This window comes from Lepidothrix coronata, unplaced genomic scaffold (assembly GCF_001604755.1).
Source record: "Lepidothrix coronata isolate B3197 unplaced genomic scaffold, Lepidothrix_coronata-1.0 Scaffold103, whole genome shotgun sequence".
NCBI classification, from domain to species: domain Eukaryota; kingdom Metazoa; phylum Chordata; class Aves; order Passeriformes; family Pipridae; genus Lepidothrix; species Lepidothrix coronata.
In genome coordinates this window covers 1,927,332-1,951,381 of record NW_016690283.1, presented here as the reverse complement: position 1 = coordinate 1,951,381, position 24,050 = coordinate 1,927,332, and the positions used below count along the sequence as shown (strand labels likewise).

The following is a 24,050-nucleotide window of genomic DNA, read 5'->3' as shown; positions in this document are numbered from 1 at the left end:
TTATCCAGTGAATTTACAGACTAACAGGATCATTAACACATTCAATGACTCAACCTCAGATCATGCTGAGGGTGACTAGATCTGTGTAAGAGATTCACAGCAGCATGGGATTCACCTCACCCACCGGAGAAGGTATCTAAGCTGGCTACTGGGGGTCTCTCTGTAATCAATGAGGAGAGTGACACGTCTTCCAAAGGAAAGTCACCGCACCCTACATGTCTAAACCAGAAAAGATTAATTTCCCAAGAGGGATATGCCAATCTCTTGCTATGGACCATGAAGGAACCCTCATAATAGGGTAAGGATTTGTCCAAAATGTACCTGATTCTTCGATCCAGCTCAGCAGGGATCCTGCACAGAGGAAAAGGAGTGCATCCCTTTCAGTTGCTTCTGCATGAAACTGGTTGTTCATTTGCACCAAGTGTGATTCACTGAGCAGCTGCTTTGCCCAGCAACTGACTTTCATTCCAGAGTGACTGCTGTGCCCATAAGGATCACCCGTGAACAGTCTCCTCAACCTCCCTTTAAGCTCTAGCCCAGACCACACCAACCCACCCGTACAAAATCAAGTTAAAAATCAGTCTCTTGAGCAGCTGAACTAGCCCTTGCTGCAGCCAAATTAAATCTTTCTCATCAGTGGGCTGGATGAGGCTCTAACTGGATCCCGACTGATGTATCTGTTGCTCACCATATCATTGCTTCCCATCACATACATAATGCACAGATTAATTTCTCCTTTCTCCAAACCTAGTATTCAATTTGTCACTGTCATGGCCCATCACAGTTCTGCTGATCTGTCCTATTTCTGTCTCCTTCTGGACACTGACCAAGACAGTCAACAAGCCATTTTTACTGTAAATCTCCTAGTTGCCAAATTTCTGCAGCCCTTGCTCTGAACCCCTCTCCTGTGCTGTCCCTGCTACACTGACATTTTCCTTCAAATCACCTCCACCAAGAGGCCAGTGAAAAGCACCTGGGCAGCAGGACTGTGCTGGCAGCACACCCTGGCCTTGCTGCCTCTCTTCCTGCCACCTCAATCTCGTTGTTGACTGGAAGCTCTTCAAGGCAAGAGCACTGCACATCTGTGCTGTGACACACCAGGCCTGTCCAGTTGCTCGCCAGCTGTTTCTAAGCAACCACCAGAGTCCAACTGACTGTGCTGGTGTGGCAATGACAGACCAAGACCAACCACCATTACCAATAAAAAGAAATAACAGCAGACACAATGAATTATGAAAAAAAATTACTTTTTAATGTACAAAAGGTTTATATACAGGTTCAGCATGTTACCTCCATTCTTATGATGTAGAAAACAGCTAAAAATGTTCTTAAGATATAAATTTGACAGAACAATTCACCTACAGTACTTTTAGTAATGATGTCTTCTATACATAATATATACAGTGCTGGAATGGTTATTATAATACTTTTTCTGTAAATGAAGGAAGACCACCACTGGAAAGTCCAAAAAATCTCAAGTCATTGGAGATTTGGTTTTGCTTTTGTATTTGAACTTTTTCTAATGAGATATCTGTGAGGAGGGACTCAGTAGCCACCGTTGCCCTATGCAGCTGTTAAAAAAATCAGATTAGCAGTTGAAGGACACACGAAAGCCTGATCCATCTCAGCATAAGGGATGCCCAGTTGTACTCCAAGCATCCAGGACAACACACAATGTCCTAAAACATTTACTGCCCTTTTTCCATAAATGCAAAGGCAAGGGCACGGTCAGTAACTGCAGGAGAATATATACAGCAGACTATAAAATAATCCCTTTAAACACAACTTTCACAGGAGACACAAATAAACAGCCAGGCACCTTGCTTTGCTTTCCTGTCCTCATGCACCCTGGACATCAGCAGCAGTCACTGAGGGGTGAAGGGCGGTGGTGAGAGCATCCTGTGTGTACCCTCTGATAGCATCCTGTGTGTACCCTCTGCATTTGCGATGAGGAGAGGTGAGAATGAAGGATGCTGAGAAGCATCTCCCTGCACCAGCCATACCCAGGGCTACCAATCCACCACTGCCAAGAATGGCTGCCAGATGCACTGCTGTGTATCTGATAACACAAAGTTTGCCTGGAGGTAGCACATGGCATTGTCATGTCAGCCCCTGGTCATGCTGGGAAGAGCGATCCTGACATCCATTTGTGCAAAAGAAAAGACACCAGAAAGCAGCTTTATAGGGCTGTCCCGGTCCTGTGCAGGGGACGGAATCAGATGCAAGTGAGAACATCACAGTGATATGATGGGGAGATGGGAACGAAAGAGTGAAGCTCTGCAGCTGCTTGCCCAGTCAAACTGTAAGAACCTTGGGGGGATGTTACAATTGTTCCCTGCCCTTCAACATATGGGGTACAAAGTATTTGAGGCTATGAGAGCAGGAAGAGAAACATTGCCCCTGTCCAATGCAGTCAGAAGCTAAACAAGGCCTCCTCCCAAGTACATGCACCCCACTGCTTCTACCCTTTTGTCTAAAGACAGCGAAAATAAATAATGCAACTAAGATTAACTTCAGTGCCAGGTGGGACCATCCTGGAAACAGCTGATCATTATTACAAGCAGTTATATTTTGGTGGAGGATTTGGCTTTAGGAGGCCTTGCTCCTCCCCTCTTTTCCCCAAGGACACTTCCAAGAGATTCTGACTCAAAGACTATCCAGATGTATGTCTACACTGTAGGCTGCAGGTGCAGTCAAATGAACAACCCAGGTTGACCATGGTGTATTTTTTGGATACAGCAGCTCTTTTTGTGCTATGAAACATGTTAATATAGCACTGGGTGCATGCCAACAAGCCTGCTTGTGGGGAAGGGTGTATTAGCTCATGCCTGGCCCCACATCAATGCAGCCACGTGCCTGTTGTGTGCATGGAGCCCAGGTAGAGCCCTGCACTGAGTACATCACACAGACAAACCCTGGCCAGATCAATCAGCTCCCCCAGTGCTGCCACATTGGGCTGACACAATCATAAAATTCTCTCCATCACCATCACTTGTTTATATGAGTGCCTCAGCATGCAAAACCCATCAGAGAACGAAGCTGTTGCAAAGCTGCACAGGGATACAAGACATTAAAGATGCATGTGGGGCCCTCGCAGAAAGTCACTGTGCTCAGAAGGTGCAAAAGTTATGCATGTGTGTCAGTCCGCATGCCAGAGCCTTCCTGCCACAGGGGATTATTTCCCAGTGATTGCTGTTCCCAGGCCTTTGCTCCACTCTGCACATGATATAAACCACGTTGTAAACACATCTGATCAAAGTGTGCATTCACCTTTTATGTGTCTCATCAATGTGTCTTTCCAATGTTTTCTCAGAAACACCACTATGTTTTTATAAATGTACATTTTATATACGCTTCTGGCAATACACTATATTTGATTTTTAAAGGAAGAGAGGCCTTGGCTACTTAACAAGAAAGCATGGTAAGGCACTTTGCTGAGAAGCTGTTTGGAATCGTCGCTCTTTGCAAGGTACAAAGGCATTTATGGTATAAAACAATACTGCTGGCAGAGGGCTTGTTTGGAGACGTAACTAAACCCTACTCTCATCAGAGCAGAATACATAGTATGGCTTTTATTCTAATCAAAACTGCATCCTCCCATTTCCTTCTGGGGCAGGTTGAAAACGGAATTTTTTTGCAAATGTAACTAATGGAAAACGATGGGGAGTGCTATTTACAGGGCTTCTGGGAAGGGAGTCTTTCATCTCTAACCATCCTCATGCTGTTTCCTAGCTTGGTGGTGATACCATTCAGTGCTCTGGGAAACCAAGTCAAAAAAATAATACTAGAGGTGCACCCCTGTGGTGCTGAACTGCCTAGATATAGTTTACATAATTCTGTACAAAGACTTTTTAAAATTTTTGTTTTGAATCCCTTTAATATATTTAGTACTTATAAAAAACCCTACTCTATTGAAACAGATTATTTTTGAAAAGCACATTCATAAAACTGTTTCACGCAGAGCTCCTTGGATAGCACTAAGGCCTTGTGCTTTACTGTTATGACATCATGTTTAGAAATTTACTCTCTTCCGCCAGCGTGGTTAGCATGGAGCTCATATCACCTATTGCCATATTGCTTATCCCTGCAGGTATGCTGGGCAGTGTCAGAGAGTTTCGTGGAGTCGTCAGGCGAGAGGAGTTCTGGGAGAGGTTCTGCAGGATGCTGGGGCTCAGGGTTCCCGACATCAAGCTCGAATGGTCCCCATCATCCATGATGGCATCAAAATCTATCTGGGGCGGCTCAAGACCTTGAGAGTCCACCGTGCTGGACACCTGGTTTGCACCTGGGGAAGGCAGAGCGGCTGGCTTGCTGTTCAGTGTGCACTGCTGCTGCCTGACCCGGCAGTCTGCATGATTATCGAAGCTGCTGTTCTGTTCATACATGTGGATTTGACCGTAATAGTACATCAAATTGTTCTCCCTCGTGCCCTCCGCGCACTGCTGAGCGGGTGCTAGCAACATGTCACTGGTTCTTTTATGCATGGCCTCTGTTGTCTCCTGGCCTGGGCTGGTGGTGTTCGTAGGATGGGGAGTTCTCATGTACCCCAGCTGCTGGACGGTGCGGAGGCCTCGGGGTCTGCTGCCCGGGTTTGGCTCGGGCGGAGGACGAGGCTGCATCATACCGGGTGGATATGCCTGAGCAGCTGAACCCATCATGCTCTGCTGAGGCTCAAAGCTGGGCTGATTGGAGGCCATGATGGGCTGATGGAAGGTCTCTTGAGCCATGGGGAAGTTCAGGTGGCTTGGCTGAGATGAGTAATTCTGCTGACTCGGTTCATGCATGACCTGTCCCAGCACTGGGCGCTCACTGTTGCTCCTGACCATCAAAGAAGGGTCGGTCGTCATGTCCATTTGCTGAGGGTGAAGGTGAGGTCCAGATTTTGCTGCCATGTTGCTACAATTAGGAGAGATCTGATTTGGGTTGCCACTGATTGCATTGGGACTCAGCATCTGATGAGGTTGGTTGTACCCTGTGTGCAAGCCCACATCAGGGTTCATACCGGGGCCTAGGCTCATCGGCTGCTGCCGCAGCTGCATACAGTTTAGTCTCTGCCCATCCATGCCCACATTTCTTTGCATAAAGCTCTGCTGTGTTACATTCATACCGTTATCTGGCAGCTGCATTTGCTGCTGGTTGTAGTTCTGGTACTGACCAAAGTTCTGCTTCTGCTGCACCACCGCTAAGTTCCCTTGTGAAAACTGCTGCTTCGACTGATTGGACATGATATCAACCGTACCTGAGCTGACTTCATTCCACTGGACAGGCATGTTATTTTTATTCATGTCTGAGGAAGTATCAAAACTCATGGAACACTCTGCCATCATGGGTCCCAAGTGGCTCATGCTTGCCTCAGCCACTGCCATCCTGCGCTGGCTGGGCAAAGCTGAAGGCTGCAGCTTCCCACTTCCCTGGAAGTTCTGCATCTCATTGCTGTACCCCATGGAAGTGCTCTCGGCCGCTGTCCCATTGCTCTGGGACTTGATGTACTGTACCACATCATCTGGCAGCACAATGTCATCATCTCCAATGGGCGCCTCTGTCTCCCCGGACATGGCTTCCATGGCGATGTTTTCACTGATGCTCAGTGGTCGGGGTGAGTAGGTGTGCCGGGGTAGGCTCCCATCTGAGCGCCCGTAGCTCTGAAGACCAAAATTCCTCCTGTCTGTGGGGTGGGGAGGATGGAAGGGGTTCATGCTGTTGGTGCTGTTGAAGCGGTGAACTCGTGGGAGGGCCTGGGGGTCTCCGGCAGGTCTCCTCACTGGGTCGCTTGCCCGTCTCATGCAATTGCCCTGCACCTCGTGGGGAAATGCTGGAGCTGATGGGTAGCCATAGGTGTTACCATCACTGCAACGCCTGGGGCCTGGTGGGAGGCGGATGGAGGGCAAGGTGGGGTCTGGTCCATCCATAAGTGAGATCCTGTTCTTCAGGGTCATCCTCTCCATGTTCGGCAGGGGGGTCGGAGGAGGGCCCCCTGTGGCAGCAGCGTACTTGGCTTTCAGCCTGTAGTGCTGAGCCGGTGTGAGGTTCAGCAGACCTGGCATCCCGCTGCACTGGCTCGCCTCGCTCGACCGGCGGGAGGCGTCTGTTGAAATCGGGTCATAGGAGTCGGCAGAGCTGGTGTTATTGGGACGGTGCCCGAGGTGCGAAGCCTCACTGGAACGGCGGCTGGAGAAGTACGGGGAGATCCCTGATGACCTGCGGCTGACGGTGTAGGCAGAGCTGACGGTGCTTGTTGTACTGTCACGGCGCTCATTGAGCTGGTTCAGCATTGTAACCTCATTGACAGAAAGCTCCATTATTCTGGGATTAGGCAGCGTAGCAGAAGAACCACCACTGTTTTCTAGAACAGAGCCTGAGAGAAAGGTTGCAGGGAAGAAAAAGGTTTAGTTAGCTGAGAAATTTCACTTGGTAGTGTTCCTGGTGACAGAATACAGACCCACAAAGACACCCTCAAATATTTCATGGGAGTGATAGTGAATTTCATTGCTGCTAGTGAATTCAAAGCTTCATCTTCAGCTCTATGTCCATGCAAAAAGAGCAAGAAGGCTGTGGAGAGAAGTTAAGAAGTCCCTGCTGGACAGTCTTTGTCATGTGTATGCCCCAATACTCAGTTGCTGAGGGAATGTCTCTGCATGGGCTTCTCAGTAGGAAAAAAGTAGGACTGCTGTGAACAGTGCCACAGGGACAGCATGTAGCCACAACCACAGCTGCTCTCTGGAACAGATGCACAGTCAGGGATAGGAGGCCGAGAGCCCAAAAGTTCACATTCAAAGTCTCTTCCAAGAGTAACCCAAAAAGCTCTAATATACTAAGCTGTGAGGTCCATTATAACCCAGACACTATGCCTTGGGACTTCCTGGCAAAGTTAAGAGGAGCACTGTAGGGATCATAGAGATACGTTTACCAGGAATTGTCAGCCAGTGGGAAACTGGCATATGAAGTTGGAAGCAATAGCCAGGATTTCTCGAAGTCCCAAAAGGCCTGTCAGAGCAAGATTAGGGAAGGAGGTCTTCTCTGTATTGCTGCTGTGCTCCACTGGTCTCCCAGGAGGCACATTAGCCCTAGGGGGACTGTTATTGCTGACAGAAATGCAAGCAGTCTTTCGGCTGTCACTGGGACAACGAGAACAGCTGTGTCTGGGTCCTGGGCAAGCCCAAAAACAAGGACACCAACACCTCTGCCTCCCTTCACAGCTCTGTAGAACTGAGCATCTGGGGTTCTGTTGCACATGACCAGATGGCTGCGTTTACACTCAAGCTGTCCATTTTACCTGACATCTTTATCTAGCAAGGGCTGACTCAGAGGCAACAAAATATGTTCCTCATTCCTCCAGGGCAGACTCTTGGTTATGAAACCAGAGTCAAACTCTGGAGTGTTCCTAAAGGACATGTTCCAGGCACAGGGCTTACCGTTTCCTGAGATGGGAGGCAGCTTGGTGTTTCTGGCTTGTGGAGCTGGGTTCACCCATGAGCAGGAATCCTTAACTGTCTTGAGTTTCTCTTTCTTGAGCTGTTCAAGTCGTTGCATTGTCGTCATGTGTTTCCTTAGCTGCAGGCTGACTGCTGAATTACCAGAAGAGACCGTTGAGTCCACAACAGGAGCGTTGTCATCCAACGCCGTCAGATCTCCCAGACTTCCCCCGCTGTGTATGTTCATTTCTACTCCACTGTCATTGTTGTTGGTGCTGTCAAGGGGTGACGGCTCACTGCTGCATGATGACTGGCCACCAGGACTGGACTGACACATCTTGGGGAAGGAAAAGAGGAGGAAAAGTTGGGTAGGTGAAAACATGGATGGAAAGAAATCAGGAGCCCAACATTCCCAGTGTTAGTCCTGGGGCCTAGGTAAGCTCCTGTCCTAGGCTCTCCCCTCTCTTGTTACCCTTCCCTGCTGTAGGATCTCAGCTCTACAAGAAGGCAGGCACCCCTTCCCTGTGAGAGGAGGTCAGGACAGCACTCCACAGCTGGAAAAACTATAGTGGGTTCAACTGGAAGGTGGAGAGAAATCAAATGCTCTTCCTCCAAAAGAGTAAGGATGGATGTTTCTCAAAGAAAAGCAGCACGTTATCTGGTTGTGTAAAGTATATTGCAGCAAACACTGGCTTATCTAACATGGGAACAAGGCCTAGGTATTTCAGACACCACGTCTTTCTGTCTTTAAAACACCCTAACATATAATCAGGTTAGCTGACAAACTTCCTAGCCAGATAAAAACCTGGTTCACTGTTTGCAAACTCCCACTTGCAGATAAGGCAGATAAAGCACCATAAATATTTATTTTATTTACATTAGGAATTGCATTTCACATTGAGTAGTTTCTTTGCAGCAGACACTATACGGTCTGAACTTGCTCTGAGGTAGCTACTGCTCCCAACAAACAAGATGCCTGGCTCTCTGCTCCAGGCCCATGCTCCAGCAAAAAATGGAAGTGCTGAAAAGGCAATGTACTCTGCCCCAGGCCAAGGTGGGAATGCAGGGTGCTGCAGTGTTGTACTTTGCTCCATAGCAGACCCCACAGGCAGGCTGACTGGCTCTGATTGCCCATCAATCCAGATGGTAGATTGCAATCCCAGGATTTAATGGTACATCATGATGATTGGAAAAGGCCGGCAAAGGGGATCATTGGGCACCATGTCCTCCCCCTTTCTGTGCTCAAGCAAATATCCCCTCCCCATTGCCCTGCATGCCTCCACCTCCACCCTGGAGGGGTTAAACGGAGACAGGAGATCTACAGGAGACCATGCTTTATACAGCTATTTTAATATAAAGGATATCTTTGCTCACCTTAGTACCGACTGTCCTTAGGAAGGTAGAGTAAGGAAGGGTAAGTGGGAATAAAGAACAGGTTGTTAGGACAAAGACATTATTAACAAAAAAGGCCATGTTAGTAAAAGGAGGAAGAGGGAAATGCAGAATACAGTACAAATTGCCAACATTTCCCCCACTCCCATACCCCATCTTCCCTGCCTTCCCTCTTTGGAGGCCCAGATAAAGATCCCTAGAAGAGACTTTTCACCTGTTTCCATGGGTTTGGGGTGAGACCCAAAGATGGGTCAAAACAAGGGGCCTGAGAGTGATGGGAACCAGTGAGGCATCTCACCCCTCCCACCACCCCGACCTTAACCAGGAAACAGGAATTGGATGTGGGCCCACCAGATCAGACACCACCTGTTAGATGTGCACAAGTGAAGTATCCAGTGCTGGGTAGGGACAACAAAGAGAAACATCTGACCCACAGCCCTGCTGCCAGCAAGATGGCTTGGCTGGAACCCTGGGAGCACAGAGCATTAGGAGAACAACCCCATACTTTCAGGAGAAACAGGGTGGGGAGCTGTCATTGTGTTCGTGTTTTCATAGGAAAAAACCATCAAAACACACGGAAGAAGAGTATTGGAGAGAGGTCATTCTGTCCAGTGGTTCTCACACTCAGCTTTTGTAACACAGTACAGAGTCTCATCACATTAAACTGTTTCTTTAGTCAATTAGAGACACTTTGGATGTGAAAATACTCAATTTTTTCCTAACTGAAAAAATGCTGCTCATTAGTAATTTTTTCAACAACACATCCCCTAAACCTTTTGAGAAAATCTTTGTAGCTCCAGGGCATGCTTTTTTTCATAGCAATAACAATCTTTTAGCCTGGATTCAAATCAAGAAAAAATATATTTTGGAGCTCAAAGTCTTTTCAGCTCTAGTGAGAAGCCTGCAGAATATAGGAACACTCCTCTGCAGGTGAAGGTCTTTTCTGCTGTATCCAGCCCATACCCTGTCCCACTCTGAGCTGGTGCAGAAGATCAGAACTTTGGGTTCAAAGGTGAAAAGAAACATCAAAAGTGGTCTCTGTTGCAACACTCCATCTCCTTCACGAGCCCTGGGCTACCTGTACGGGATTGAAGAGGTTTGAATGTGTTTGAACTCAACACTATACACAGCTCCTTAGTACCAGTGGAGCTGCTGTAATGGCCAGAAGGCTGATAAATGGTCTTTGGTTCAGCTGGTGGCCACTCCTGGGGCTGTAAAGCATGATCATGGTTGGCTGAAAGCCTGTACTATGTGGGCCACAGCATTGCTCCCATGTTTATTCCTACTTTCTCTCCCCTGCCCCATCATCCCACTACAATCTTCTGTGGCAGCTGGGAGCCATGTACTGACCGTGTATACTCCTGAGCAAGCTGCTCTAGCCAACCCTGACTGATCAGGAAGGTTGGACCAGATGATCTCAAGATCCCTGTCAACCCCAGTGATTTTGTGCTTCTGTGTATAGTGGACAGAACCAAGGAACTGAACTTGCTTTAAGATACCCAACAAAACCAAAACAACTACTTTTATCCCTACTGGCTTCTCAAGACAGCCTACAACAGAGTTGAGCCAGCAAAACTGCTGTGCAGCAGCAGCAGCCTGAAAAGAAAAACAGTGAAGGGTGTAGGGAGGAGGAGAAAAGGGACTGCTTAAACCCCAGGACCTCACTTCAAGAAGTGTTCAGATAGATGATCAATCTGTGCCCTGTGACTGTTGCTCAATTTAAACTAGTGAGGTAGGTAGAGCTCATTTGACCACAACACTTGAGTTTTATCCAGTTTCACAGCACAGGAAGGCCAAGCTAAGCACTGGGAATCATACGGCCCCCATGACTATGAAGGCAGGAATTCATGACGCTGGGTAGGAAGGTGCAAAATGTACTGGACTGTGCCCTGACCTGCAGCTTCATTTCTGGACTTGAACAGGAATGGTGAAGGGCACCTACCCAGAGACATAAATGGCATACAAATGCTTCATGCCCCCATTGCACCAGAGAGATTTGGGACCATGTCATTTCTGCCAAGAGCAACTGCTCTTACCACAGAATTCTCCGTTTTTATTGTTTTGACTTGTAAGCAATCCTCCATGCTCCTGGTGGTGCTGTTGGCCTCGGGGCTCTCCTCTGAAACCTTGTTGCTCTGCTTGGCGCTCGCCTCATTGTCCCCATTTTCCTTGAGCGGAGGCGGCCTTGGGTGAACATCGTTGCGTTGCTTCTTTGTGACGTGAGCGTCAGGCCCATGCACTGTCTTGACGTGTTTCCTGAGGGAACTGGGGTCCGTGTACCGCTTCGTGCAGCCAGGGATCTTACAGACGTAGGGTTTCTGTCAATACAAGCAAGTCTTGGGTTATATTTAGAATAAGTCCAAATATTCCAGGTACAGTGTATGGGCCAAGAAAGTACAATGAGCATAGCAGCAGGCAGCAGCAAAATGGAGAGCATCTGCTCCACAGGATTCTGTAAGACTGAGATATTGAAGATGTGATATATGGGCTGCTGCTGATCCACACAGACTTGGCCAGCTATTTCATGTTGGCTAAACTTCTTGTTTTCATGTTCTGGATTAAAGGACAGCTAAGAAATCATGAAATACTTTCCCTAATATTACTTTCCTATGTATATATTTGCTTGGGTGGCCACAGGAATGTTTCCTGATTAAAGATGGGAGGGAGGTGATGTAGGGGAGTAGGTATAATACATTCTCTCTGCTAAGGTGGGGTCTACACCAAGAAACTGTCTGAAACCTTCCCTTCTGGCTGATGGAATTCCAGTGAATCCAAGCCAGACTGGATTCATCCTACTCAATCTATCATACCACTCCAGCACCTGTCACCTTGAAATCTGTTATTGTGCAAAACAAACCACAGGCGTGCAATGTTTTTTTCAGATGATAGCACTCTAGTCCTGAATTCATGAATCATTGATTGCCACAGGAAAACAAGGATGAAGCCATCCTTCTGAAAACAGAAGTCAGCAAACAGATACTTTTCTTCTTTTAACTTTTTTCATTTTATTGAATTTCCAATTCCGAAGTGTATTAGCGCTGCAGTTGTTTGAGCTGGTGCTGCTGCGCTGGAAGCTCTGAATTCATCACAAGTTCCGCTTTCAGCCTCACAACTACTCTACGTATTTTTCTGCCAATGCACTGGGATAGATCCATGAGAAAAAACAGACAGATGTTGTTTGAAGGCTACTCAAAATGACCATTCCTGTTCTTTTTTTTTAAATCTGTTTTGTAATTTTGTCCAGAAACTTCAGTGAAAAAATACAAAGGAGCATATATTCTTTGCAGAAAACCAGTGCAGTCACTTGAAAAACACTAAAAACACGTTTTTTATTCAAAAGCATGCGTCCTGACTGATCTTGGCACATCTCTCAAACCAGCTAAATCTTCATCACACCCCACCGAGGTAAATATTTATTATATTTTAAAGCTGGATAAGCCAAAGCACAAAAAGTAAAATAGTTTGCTTAAAAATTTCATGCAACCTTTTAGACAAGCAGTATAGAAATATTATTGCTGCTATTAAACTATATTCCAAAGAACACAACCCCCACTACACACGGTAAAAAAATCCCTGTACATAAACAGCTCAAAGATCTTTTAGGCTCAATAGTTCTGATTTTTCAGATCCCAGCAATTAGGGTAATGTAATCACTATTGCTTGGACAGCAGACACTCCACCTAAGGGGATTCAATCATTCTCTTTGTCAGGCTGTACATCCTGCAACTGAACTGAGCACAACTGCTGTTTTGTTGGCATGTCTTCATCTATCCCCTGAGTTATTCAGATTCTGACACCTAATGCAGTGTATGCCCTAGTGAAGTCAACAGTTTAGATCTCTCGGATGCCTCCCTCCTACTCCCATGCACATACAAGGTAATACTCATTGGGGTGGGGGAACTGGAGAATTCCCCAAGCACTAAGCAGAACTAAATTTCTGCATTTTACCCCTGTTCAGCTTGAGTTGCAGAAAATGTCATTCTGAGCCTTTGGCTGGCCATAAACTCATGCCACTCTTTCGTGTATGCACTGGAGAGTGGTCATGGGATGAAAGCCCTTTTCTCAAGAGTAACTTTTAAGGTATCCCCTGAAGGAATTCAAGTAGTGACTGAAAATTTAAAATTAAATAGTGTCTATGACATTTCAACAAAATCAAACAAAAGCCAGTGTGGTAATATATCCCCAGCCTTGAACTTCAGCATGTTTGGACTATACACCTACATCCTGTCACACAATGATAGTGACAAATACAGGGAATGTGGAACTTCCCCCTTAGAGGAGACGTTGATGACTAATCTGAAACTGTGGTGTATTCCAAGTAAACACTGCAAGCAGAGGAAAATATTTAGAAGGTAGCTAGCTAGGAACCACAAGAGAGTTACCAATGGGTAATGGGAAATACTCACAGCCACAAACTTCTGCTTTGCGTTTGTGTGGTTTTGTGAGCCGAGGTCTCAGTGCAGTTTGCTAACCCAGTGGTCCTGGCCACAGCTGGATGCAGGACCCTCGCCTGGGCCTGCTGCCCAATGTGATGAGCTCTGCCATGAGGGATTCCATCTGTTGCAAAGGATCGTGTTATATGTTCCCCAAAAAGAGGATGTCAAATATGTGGCTCAGAGAGCTATTACATGCAGCCTACAGATCTCCCACAAGTCTTGGGGCATGTCTGTACTGCATCAAGGAGGGCTGAACAGCAGTTCAGGAGGGAGCATGATTGCAAAATGTAAGATCATACAGTGCCATGTAGTTCCCATGGTAAGGTCAGCTGGTCTGGTACAAATCCTCCACTAGTGGCTGTGCTGTTTCTGCACCTGAGAAGGCTATGGCATCCTCCAGGGGAAGCAACAGCAGAGGATAAAATCCCTATCTGTTATCTGAGTCTTAAATTTGTGTTGTTGAAAGCAACAACACTTGTTGTGCCAAGTGTCAGCATATTAGATCAGTGTCCACAATAGACATGAAGTTGGATACTCCTGCCCTACAGCCTCCCCTTCTTGCACAAGGGGAATTCAAAAGAACAGACTTTTAAGTATGTCCAAGCTCTGCTCAGATGCAGTGAGGAGTCATCCCAGATCCAGTGCAGCTCCTAATCTGGATCACTTGGGAAACTGAACTCACTGGAGAAATTACATTTAATAACACAGCCAAAATGAAAATTCATTATCAGGCTCAACAGACAGGAAACTCTGCCCTGCCTAGGAAGGATCCTGGTAAAGCTCTAGTGACCTGAGCTCAAGTGATCTATGGCCTCACATATCGCTTTGGTGTACACAAACTGGGCTGTATGAGTCTGTACCCAGCACTCTTGATCCATTCACATGAGAATCTTTAGGAATTGAAGAGAGATGCTAATCTCTTTTAAGGGCAGGAAAAAATGCTGCAGAAATGCGAATCTTCAGGGGCTTGATTCAGTTTATGGGCAAGAATACGAAGAGCAGCTTAACACTGTAGAGTTCAGAGCTACAATGAAAGCAACAATGAAAGGGACACTGGATCCAGTGCTGGAGGAAGGCAGAAGAAGTATCCAGGACAGGAGAATGAGCAACTTCCAATACTTGAAATGTGAGATTAAATCACAACTGCCTACCTTTCCAGGGAAGAATCTTTAACATAGAGCAAATGATGTTGTAGTCAAACACCATTTACTGGGAATGCAGGTTGCTGAGCAGATGAAACGTTGCACGTCTTTTTGGTCCCTCCTGGCCTCAAGGTCAGTGTAGCCTTAAAACAACGCCAACTACACAGTGTAAGTGTGGATATGGGCTAATTTTAACCTGTGTCCTGTTGAGGAAGTGGCTTGCTGGTGGAGGACAATCCTGATGTTTGGGTTCATACCCAAACCAATTCAAACAAAACTGGGATCCTGGTCATTCACTGGGTCTGTCTCAGCATCACACAGCATGGAAGGGGATTCTAGACTTTGAGTCCTTATTCTGACTCCAACAGAATCTCTGAAACCCACAGCACTTTGGTTATCACTGACTGATAAGCCAGAGATAAAAATACTCCCAACAAGCCCTTTGTAGACACAGCATCACTTCAAAAAGCTGTCAACCGTGGCAACTGCGTTCCATTCTCCAATAGTCTATATTTAACTGTTGCAAATTAGGCTATAGACTGAATTCTTCATGGCTGAAAACACTATTAGAACTTTAGAGTGTTGTTTTTTCTTCCCCTGTCAGCTAATTAGTGGTAATATAAATTTCAATCGTCGGCTGTGGTTGATTGCAACAGACCATCACATGCGTTACAATAAAGGCAATTTCCTCTGCTCCACAACTACTAATAGTGGGTCTCAATTATCCAAGGTTAACAAAGCATTGCATTGTGCTCTATCATTGTACATCAAACGATGGAGGGAGTATTATTTCCAGAGCATCAGGATCCAAGGTAGCTGTTATATTACTACAAGTCTGCTCCACAGTAATATTAAGCACCACATGCACAACTGTACAATACTATCTATGCTATTAAAAATTATAGATTTGGAAAATGCTTGTTTTAATATCCAAAGTCGATTAAAAAGTTTGCATACTTCAACATCTGTTTATGATTTCAAACATGGTTTCATAAATATAAAGCTAATGTGGTCTGGCTCTCCAGCAAAATAAATCCCATTAAAAAATAAGAAAAACCTCTCATTACAGTAGGTTTCTTTTTACATGAGTCCAGTGTGTAAAGTGTATGTTTATTGTCAGCAAAATTTAAAAAAAGCCCTCCGCTGAGCTGCGGTGAGCCCGGGCTTACCTCATTGGAATGCGTCCTGTTCTGGTGCTTGGCTCTGTCTGAGGCATTGGAAAAGGCTTTATTGCAGCCTTCATGTTCACAGACATAGGGTTTTTCTCCAGTGTGGGATCTCAGGTGTGTCTTTAAGTTCTCCAGGCGGGAATAGGCTTTGGAGCAGCCTTCAAACTAAAATAAAAAAAACACAAGAGGAGTGATTAATTAACCAGAAAAATTTGATTTTCCCCCTGCCTAAACCCTTCTCATCTGTTTCTCATTCTTTCTTTTTTCCTTCCCTTTAAAGGGCTTGTGTTTTAGGGAACAACATCCACTTTGTTGGGAGAATTTGCTTCCCTAGGCAGGCTGAGAGTTTCAGCAGTGAGTCATATTTAAGGTGCTGCTCCTTGTTGGGTACCCACCTGACATTTCAACAAGAGACTCTTTTTTCCAGCAGCGTTAAACAGCCCTCCACTCCTCCCAGAGCTCTCTTAGCCCCTCCTGCCACCGCTCTGCAGCTAACACGGCTCAGAAACAGAGGCCCCCTCCTTCCCACCTAGGGAACTGACAGCTACTGGGCAGATTGACCAGCCTTGCAACTTCACTAGCACCAGCACTGGAAAGGGCAGACCGTTCCCTAACACAAAAGCAGAAATCTAGCAAGCTTTGAAGTTTCCCAAATTACAGCTTGGGTCTACTCTCGGAGGATGCTGTGGTCAGGCTGTCTGACATTACTAGTTTAAAAAACAAGACTCAGTCTTGAAGACAGATGGATTTTTGGATGACAAAACAGGCCAGGAACCTTCCTCCTGGCAGGAAACCAGCTGCCCACACAACGAGAAAGAGCAGCTTGGGAGATGTGGTGAGGCTTTGGGTGATGTAAGTCCTGCCACCCTCCACTCTGGATGGGCTGGAGGCTCCTCCCTCCCTCCCTGCACCTGCCCTGTCCCAGAATGGGAGGATTTCACCTCAAACCAAGTTCAGTCCAGATGTGACAGAACTTCACATTGTTCTGAGTCTTGGCCAGTGAAGAAACTGGTGCCACACCAGGACAGGTCATGCTCAGTGTCTGATTTCCCATGGGCAGCTGAGTGGTCCTACATGTTTGAAGGTCTGAAAAATGGCAACTGCATGCAATAGCAACAGTACCTGTCTCCTTGTGCTCCACAGGTACAGGACTTGCCTGCACTGCAGGGAGTGAGGCAAACATGCAGCCCATGAAGCATGTGGCCACAGGCTGATTCCATATAACTTTGTTGTGCTGGAACATAAGTAGTATTACTTAAGCTTCCCTTTAAGGTCTAGCATAGGGACAGTGGACCTAAGGCAAACTTGCTCTGCTCTTGAGATATCCAGATCTCTTCAAGGACAGTAGGAACATCCTGCAAGAGCTGATTCCTTCCACAGCTTTGTCAGGGTAGAATGATCCAGTTCCTCTTCCCCAGACAACTTTCATTAGCCCATTTGTCTCATAGAACGTGCCACAACTTTGAGGTAGCACAGTATATCCCTTTCTTCTCTTGCCCTGTGCAAACAATCTTTTGTAACTCAAGTCGCTTACAATTATTGAAATATATCATTCCTCTTGCTGGAAAACAAAGGGAACTCAGCATGAAGCAACTCATGTGTCCATTCTGGTTTTGCTGGATACTGACACAAAAATGCAGTTATAAAGAGCAAAAGTTCTAAGGCCACATTTTCAAAAAAGAGTATCTCAGCAAAGCAGCCTGTGCATGTTCAAAGCAGTTGTTCCCACTCTTACGTGTGGATTTGATTATGTCAGTGGGAGTTCTGGCTGTCATCTGTTGAAATAATCCTTGACCAAATCCCAGGCTGCAATTGGGCTCATCTGTAGCTTTATGTACACCACAAACTTCTTGTCTGGAACAAACGGCACTTTAAAAAATCACTGCCAGACTTGGATAAGGAATGCTCTGCCACAGAGAGGCACCGTCTGCAGAGCTGCCATGTATCCCAGGCAATTGGAAAGAAGTGGTACTCCACTTCAGGAAGAGTTGCTGCGACATATTGCACACGGAGGGACTGTAGTTCTTCAGGAGGCAGAGGATGACTTGAAACCCAAATACACACAGCCTTGCCACTGTTTCAGTGTGACACAACTGAGGCTTGAAAGAAGGACTGAGCAGCACTGCTTTTTCCTGCTCCATCACAGCACTGAAGAGGATGCATTCACTGATCTGTTTGTCTTCCAAGTCCCTCTACCTGCAAGGATGGGGCTAGACTCTCCCTCAGTCCTCACTCTGTAGTGCACCAACAATCAATACTTCTTGATACTTTTAAGGAAGATTGGTAAAGCACTAGACTGAGCAAAGTGCTTTAGAAGATTAAAACAAAGGACATGGCCCTGCGCCCCAGGGGAGCTTATGCTCTAAATTAAATGAACCCAGGGCTGGGAGATTGATAAAGGAGTCATGCAGCAAGCAAATCATACATATCCTGATATTTGTAAGCAGGAGCTGGGGCACAGCCAGGGAGGGAGCAGGGCTGGAAGTAGCTAATGGAGCAGAAGAGCAGGAAGATACAGGAGGAGAGCTTAGACATCTGGTGAGCAGAAAGAGACTCACCCCTGAGACTCTAGGGAGAGGAACAGTGTAATGCTGACAGCAGAGAAGGTATGAAAAGCTGGCAGGAGGAGAAGGCAGAGAGCAGAGGGTATCAAAAGATGTGGATGACCTTCAGGAGGAAAAAGGGCTCAAACATATGAGGAGGGAGATTGTAAACACCTCTCCTCTCCCACCAGTTGACTGCAGCCACTAAACTTCATACCTTGCTTCCCTCTTGTGCCCCCCATCAGGCATCCTGGGCTGCCCTACTTCAGCCAGCGGTGGGGTGGAAGACTCCAGCTGTGAGGGCAGATATCGGCTTTAATGTCTTGAGATTGAGCAGGACAAAAGCCCAGCTCTCCCATGTATCCACAGGGCTGAGATACAAAATAGAACCCCAGGTTCTTCCTCAGGCAGTGTTTAACACTAGACAGTGCTGCTGGTATGCAGAAAGTCTGGGGACTGGGCTCCTCTTGGGATTTAAGCACACGGGGTTGACTTCACCTCTGGATTAAGAGAGCAGAAGCAGGAGGTGTTGGCATAGACCCCCAGGCTGGAAGGAGGCTTGTGTGTATGCTTGGGTATGTGGGTGAGGGAAACTCGCAGTCCCAGATGCAGTAGTGGGTGATGTCAAGTTAGACATGACCCAGGCTAGGTGGTTTCCCAGAGTGTGGCATTACTGGATTTCTTTCCTTGATGTAGGCAACTGAGTTGTCTGGATTTCCACCTTAAGTGACTTGTCCTGAGTTGCTTTAGATCTCTCTGGTAGGTCTGAAACCATTTTTTCCAAGGAAATGCAGTTTTGCCCACTAGCATCTCGACCATACTCCTTGACCTCTTGTCCTGTCCCAAGGGTCTAACCTGCAAGTAGCTGTAACCCAGGACTGGCTCTGAGCCGGGTGCCAGTGGGTACCCTGCTAGAGCCCTACCTGAAGCCATGCCGTGTCTGCACACACATTTTTGTGACCACCAAAGTCCCGCAGCGCACTTGCCAAGTGAGATGCACCATGTGTCCCTGCCAGCTCACCGTGCACTTGTGCGGCTTCTCTCCTGTGTGCCTTCGCATGTGCACCACCAACATATACTGAGCCTTGAAGGGCTTCTGCTCCCGTGTGCAGTCCTGCCAGCGGCAGACAAACTCCTTCTTCTCCCCATGGATGTGATCATTGTTGATGTGCTGGTAGGAGAGAAAGGAAAAGCAGGTCACGCCTGGAAGAGCTGATGCCAGCGAAGCACACACAGTGCTCCAAAAGCCAGATGTTCCCTACCCGGTGCTTGTGGTCAGGCATTGCACCTGGGTGCCAGGTGCACAAATAACACCAGGGACACAGGACCCAACACTGTGGTCTGGTGTGTCCTGCAGAAGGTGCACAGCACTCAGCACACTGGCTCCAAAGCAGCTATAAATGAGAGGTTTCCAAATGCAATGGGGACCCACAGTGCCAGGGAAAGAGGAGCCCTCTTAGTGTCCCCCTCAGCTGCTTGATGTCACTGTTGAGGGGGATGACAGAGTAAGTTTTGTCTCTGCTGAACCCTGCTGTGCTGCATTTATGCAGCTGGGACACTTTCCCGGGGAGCTGCTGGAGGGTGGTGGACAGGAGGAGACAAGCCTCTGTTGGGTTTAGTGATCTTAAAGGTCTTTTCCAACCTGAATGATTCTATGTTTCTAAGCCTACTTGCACACCAGCCCACACGCCGGTCCCAAGACATCCACCTGCTGTCCAGCACTGGTGGCTGGCAGGAAATGACAGCATCTGTGAGCTATGAGCCAGCAAAAACTCAGCTGCATCAATTACTGCTAATTACTCTGGTCCATGAAATCCTTTGCTGGGGTGTTGAAAAGCCAGACCCAGAATGGTGCCTTCGTCCACCCTGGGAGGAAGAGTCGCTTTTTCCCAGCTCAGGGCAGATGAAGCTCTGCTGAAAATAAGCAGAGCCAGAGACCAGTCTGTCGGCAGCGCTGTTCCCGCGGCGGCCTTGTCTTTCTGAATGGGGTCTCACTGCCAAAAATAATGCCTGTCCTTGCTCCTGTGTTTTCAGTAGACATTCACTGACAGGAAATCCTAAAATAAACCACTTTGGGTTTGGGTTTTGGCTTTTTTTGTGCTGAGATTTTTTCCAGCCCCCGCCTTTGTCCCCCTGGCCAAGGGCAGGCACACATTTTGCAGCTTGGGATGAGATTTTCTCGGGGTGGTGAGGCAATGTGAGGACACAAAAGTACATTAAAACAAAATCATCAGCCTTCTCAGTCCCAGCCAAATCCAGCCTCAGCATTCTGTGTGCTGTGATCCAATGCTGGCGTCAGGGACCTTCTGCCTAGGGTCCCAGTTCTACCCAGGGACAAGAGGAGGTGTGTGGGGCTCAGCTGGTCTCTCAGGCACTACTGGTAAAAACTGAGAGCCAAAGCTGCATGCTGGGAGAGTCGGGGAAGGCTGCATTTGGGAGAGGTTTCGTATGGGTTTGGAGTTCTGCTGCCTATGGTTCTGGTTTTATTACATAGCATTGGTGTGAGATTTTAGCCTCAGATTGTGGAAAACTGATGAACCTCCCAGGAGACCCATGGACATGCTAAACCATGCCCAGACCAGACTGGGAAGATATGTCTCCAGGCTCTGTTTGTGTGGGAGTCTGACTTGCAACTAAGACTACACAAGGCAGTGCCAGTAGTGGGAGAGAGCACAGGCTTGCCCATTTGGACTTGCTTGGGCCAGAGGAAGAACATTTATGGAAAGGGCACTCACTCACTGTCTGGGCAACATCTGCTTCCCATCACGTGGTGGATGAGCAGTTGCACAACTCAACCCACTTCAGCTACAGCTCCATAGCCCCCACCTGGCTGGAGGTTTGCCTGGGCTTCTCTCAAACTTCTCTCAAATTGAGTGTGACCTTTGAAGTTGGGAGCAGCAGTTGTGCTTGCAAAAATATATCCTCACTCCTGCAGATCCCTGTTGACACTCACTTCTCCCACAAGCACACTGTGCACTGTCTGTGGGGAACAGACCCTGCTCGCCCAGGTACTTTGCTCTGCACACAAACTAGAGTTTTTCCATGCATGATGAGATGCCACCTTCTCAGAAGTTGACCCACAACATCTGTATTTCATTTCCATGTGTATTTTGGGCATCCCAAATCCACAACCCCACATTGCTAGTAATCATAGTACAGAAGCCTCCATTTTTATAACTGTCCAAATTTAGGATCTTGGATATTTCATTGAATGTTTTTCTTTGGTTTGTTTTCTGGAAACAAATTTTTGCTGAGCTGCCTGGTGCTCTGCACTTTGCTCTGGGCAGAGTTAGTTTTTCTTACATCTGAGAGGGAAACACACAAAAACTGCTGGACAAATGTGAGCTCAGCCCATCTGAGAGGGCTGCTGTGGTTTAACCCCAGAAAAGCAACATCCTGTGGCATGCAATGTGCAACCCATTAAGCACCTTATCGCTCATTTGGCCTTGAAAACCATTTCCAAATCTTCCTGTACTCAAGGACTTGTTGCACTCAACCAGTGACTTCTGGTAGAGGTGGGTAGGCACTACCCTTAGATGGAAGAAAAGCATGTGCCAAACATTATAATTTAGAGTGTGGTCCTTCTGGGCTAAGATAATGTTTGTCTGCAGAACTTGGGCAAATGGTACTGATGCCTACTTGGTGGCATCTAAACATATGTAAAAAGAAGATATATAAAAAAGGGTGAGAGCAGACACAAGCCCTCAGGAAGATGGCTATATGTGAGTTGCACATTGGTGGCCCCTGGCAGACTGGGAGCCTGGCTAAGACAAGCAGCAAAAGGCTGAAGGAAAAGGAGAAGGTAGCAGCTCCTGTTGCAAAATTTGCCCAATCCAACACTTAGCTGCAAGCAACAGGCCTAGGGTTGCTAGGTTGGTGAATTCCCTGCAGATATGGGCTGGCTTCATAAAAAGGGCTCACACCAGAGACCCAAAATAGTGACTTGCAGGGTGCTGGGCTGAGGGCAGGATGGGGCTTAGACACAGCTGATGTCTGATTTCACAGGCACTTGCTCTGAGTATGAAGGATTTGTTGACCTCAGAAGCCAAAGAAAACCAAACATTGGATTCCCAGATGAAGCAAAGCGTACAAAAGGTTCTCGGAATTAATTAGAACTGAAAATCTGATTAATGATTTGGTTTGGGGATCCTTCAGAGAGCAGTTTTGATACTGGTTTGGGGACACCACTGTGATTATGGAAATCAACCATATTTAGAAATCAACCCACTTTCTGTATTTCAGACTCTGATGGAGACATTGAAGCCTGTCTCCAAACTCTAGAGTGCTCTATTTTTGTGTGAGGGATGAGCTGAGCAGGTCAACAGCCTTTAAATGATATGGCCCCACAGGTCATGTCACAGCAGCATAAAAGGCTCTCATGGACTAGGACTGGGGACAGCACAGACAATCCCTGACCCAGTGCTGGAGTAGCTACATGGGAAAGCTCAGTGAATATGGCCAGTGAAGAAGGAAGGGCTCAGCCCTCTTCCCCATTTTCTGATCAGGCCCTTCTGCACAGAGCCTTCTGTCGTTGGGCCATTCACAAGGGAGACTGAAACTGCAGCCTCAGCAGCTGAGAAGGGAGCAATATCACATAATCTATGAGAGGCTTCTCTCAGCTGAACTCTTTGGGGAGCAGCGACCTGCTTTGGCAGTGTTTACACACCGTATCTCTGATTTGCACCTTTAGTAGCTCCCAGGGTGAGCTCTGGCTGTACAGCAGCTAGTGATAAAATATGAGGACAAATGCACAGAAACCCAAATTTATCGCTGGGGTTTCCTCCCAACCATTACTCACATGGACGAGCTGCTCTTGAGTGTCATATTCCTTTGTGCACCCTTCCCAGTGACAGTTAGTCTCATAAATCACCTCAGGCTCCTGTTTACATTCATCCTTATCTAGATCTTCTTTCAGGTCTGTCAGATGCTCCTGCAACACACAATAGTACATTGTATAAGTGAACTTCTTTCATCTTAATTCCTCCATTACTCATAGATTACAGGACAGGTATCAACTGATCACAAAACCATGCTCATTTTGGTTACATAACATCCATGATTACTGTGAAATAAAGAGTTACAGAGTTTTGGTAGAAGTGGATCAGAGTTAATGACATGACATGAAACATCCCGAAGCCATCACCACAGCAATGCCTGGCTTCAGCCAGGTTGTGGGTAGTCTCAGGAAAGGCTGGAGAAAGGAAAAAGCCGGCTCTTGACCTTTGGTTGTGTTCTTTGCTGGAGAAAAACTTCTGATCTGGGCAAAGTGGGGAAACATGAGCATGAAGAAACCACAGAGGGCTCAGAGCCTAGTGGTTACCACACTTACCTGACATGGGCAGGGGAGAGGGTTTCTGTTTTCTGCATTTTTTAGTAGATGAGAAAATGATACCTAATCCTTACCCAAAGATTTATGCCTGCAGGATGCTCCACAGGGACAAAGTGATGAGCTCTCAAAGCACTTCTCTGAGACTGAAATTTGGGAACCTTGAGCAAGACCCAGTGAAGGCTGGGGTTGCAGAACAGAGCTCCAGAATTCCCGACTCATAAATGAGTTTCTTAATGCTGAGCACGCTGTGAGCTCTCTCCTTAACTTCTCTGTCTAGCCAGCTCCTCAGTGCTAAATGAAGCACAGAAGATTTTTGTTATGGCTGCTATGAGGATTAAAGTATAGGCAACTACACAATAGTGTAGCACACAACATAATTAGTACAATTCAGAGTAAGGACAACTGTCAGCTCTGCATGCATCAGACACTTGTACTAGAGACAAGGCAATCAGCAGCCAATATTGGGTTGGAATTTAGCAAGACAAAACCCTGCATGTTTTGTCCTCCTTCACTCTCTTTCCTCCCAATTACTACTATTGCCTATAACAAAACATCCCACCTGCAGGACAGCTTTACACAGGAGCATCTGGGATGACTAACCACGGCAGACACTGTTCCTCATGATCT

General features: G+C 46.9%; 1 protein-coding gene across 1 annotated transcript in view; it reads right to left on the bottom strand.

The window, feature by feature from the left end:
- Positions 1–1,240: 1,240 nt before the first annotated feature.
- Positions 1,241–24,050, bottom strand: part of GLI2 (GLI family zinc finger 2) — a 190,831-nt gene continuing 168,021 nt past the window's right edge. Inside the window, exons 9-14 of the mRNA XM_017823590.1 lie at positions 22,893–23,024; positions 19,116–19,265; positions 15,552–15,716; positions 10,841–11,122; positions 7,413–7,749; positions 1,241–6,355 (exon numbers count right to left, since the gene is read on the bottom strand). Coding sequence (XP_017679079.1) covers positions 3,999–6,355; positions 7,413–7,749; positions 10,841–11,122; positions 15,552–15,716; positions 19,116–19,265; positions 22,893–23,024 — 3,423 coding nt within the window. The 3' untranslated portion in view covers positions 1,241–3,998. The remainder of the gene's footprint in view (positions 6,356–7,412; positions 7,750–10,840; positions 11,123–15,551; positions 15,717–19,115; positions 19,266–22,892; positions 23,025–24,050) is intronic.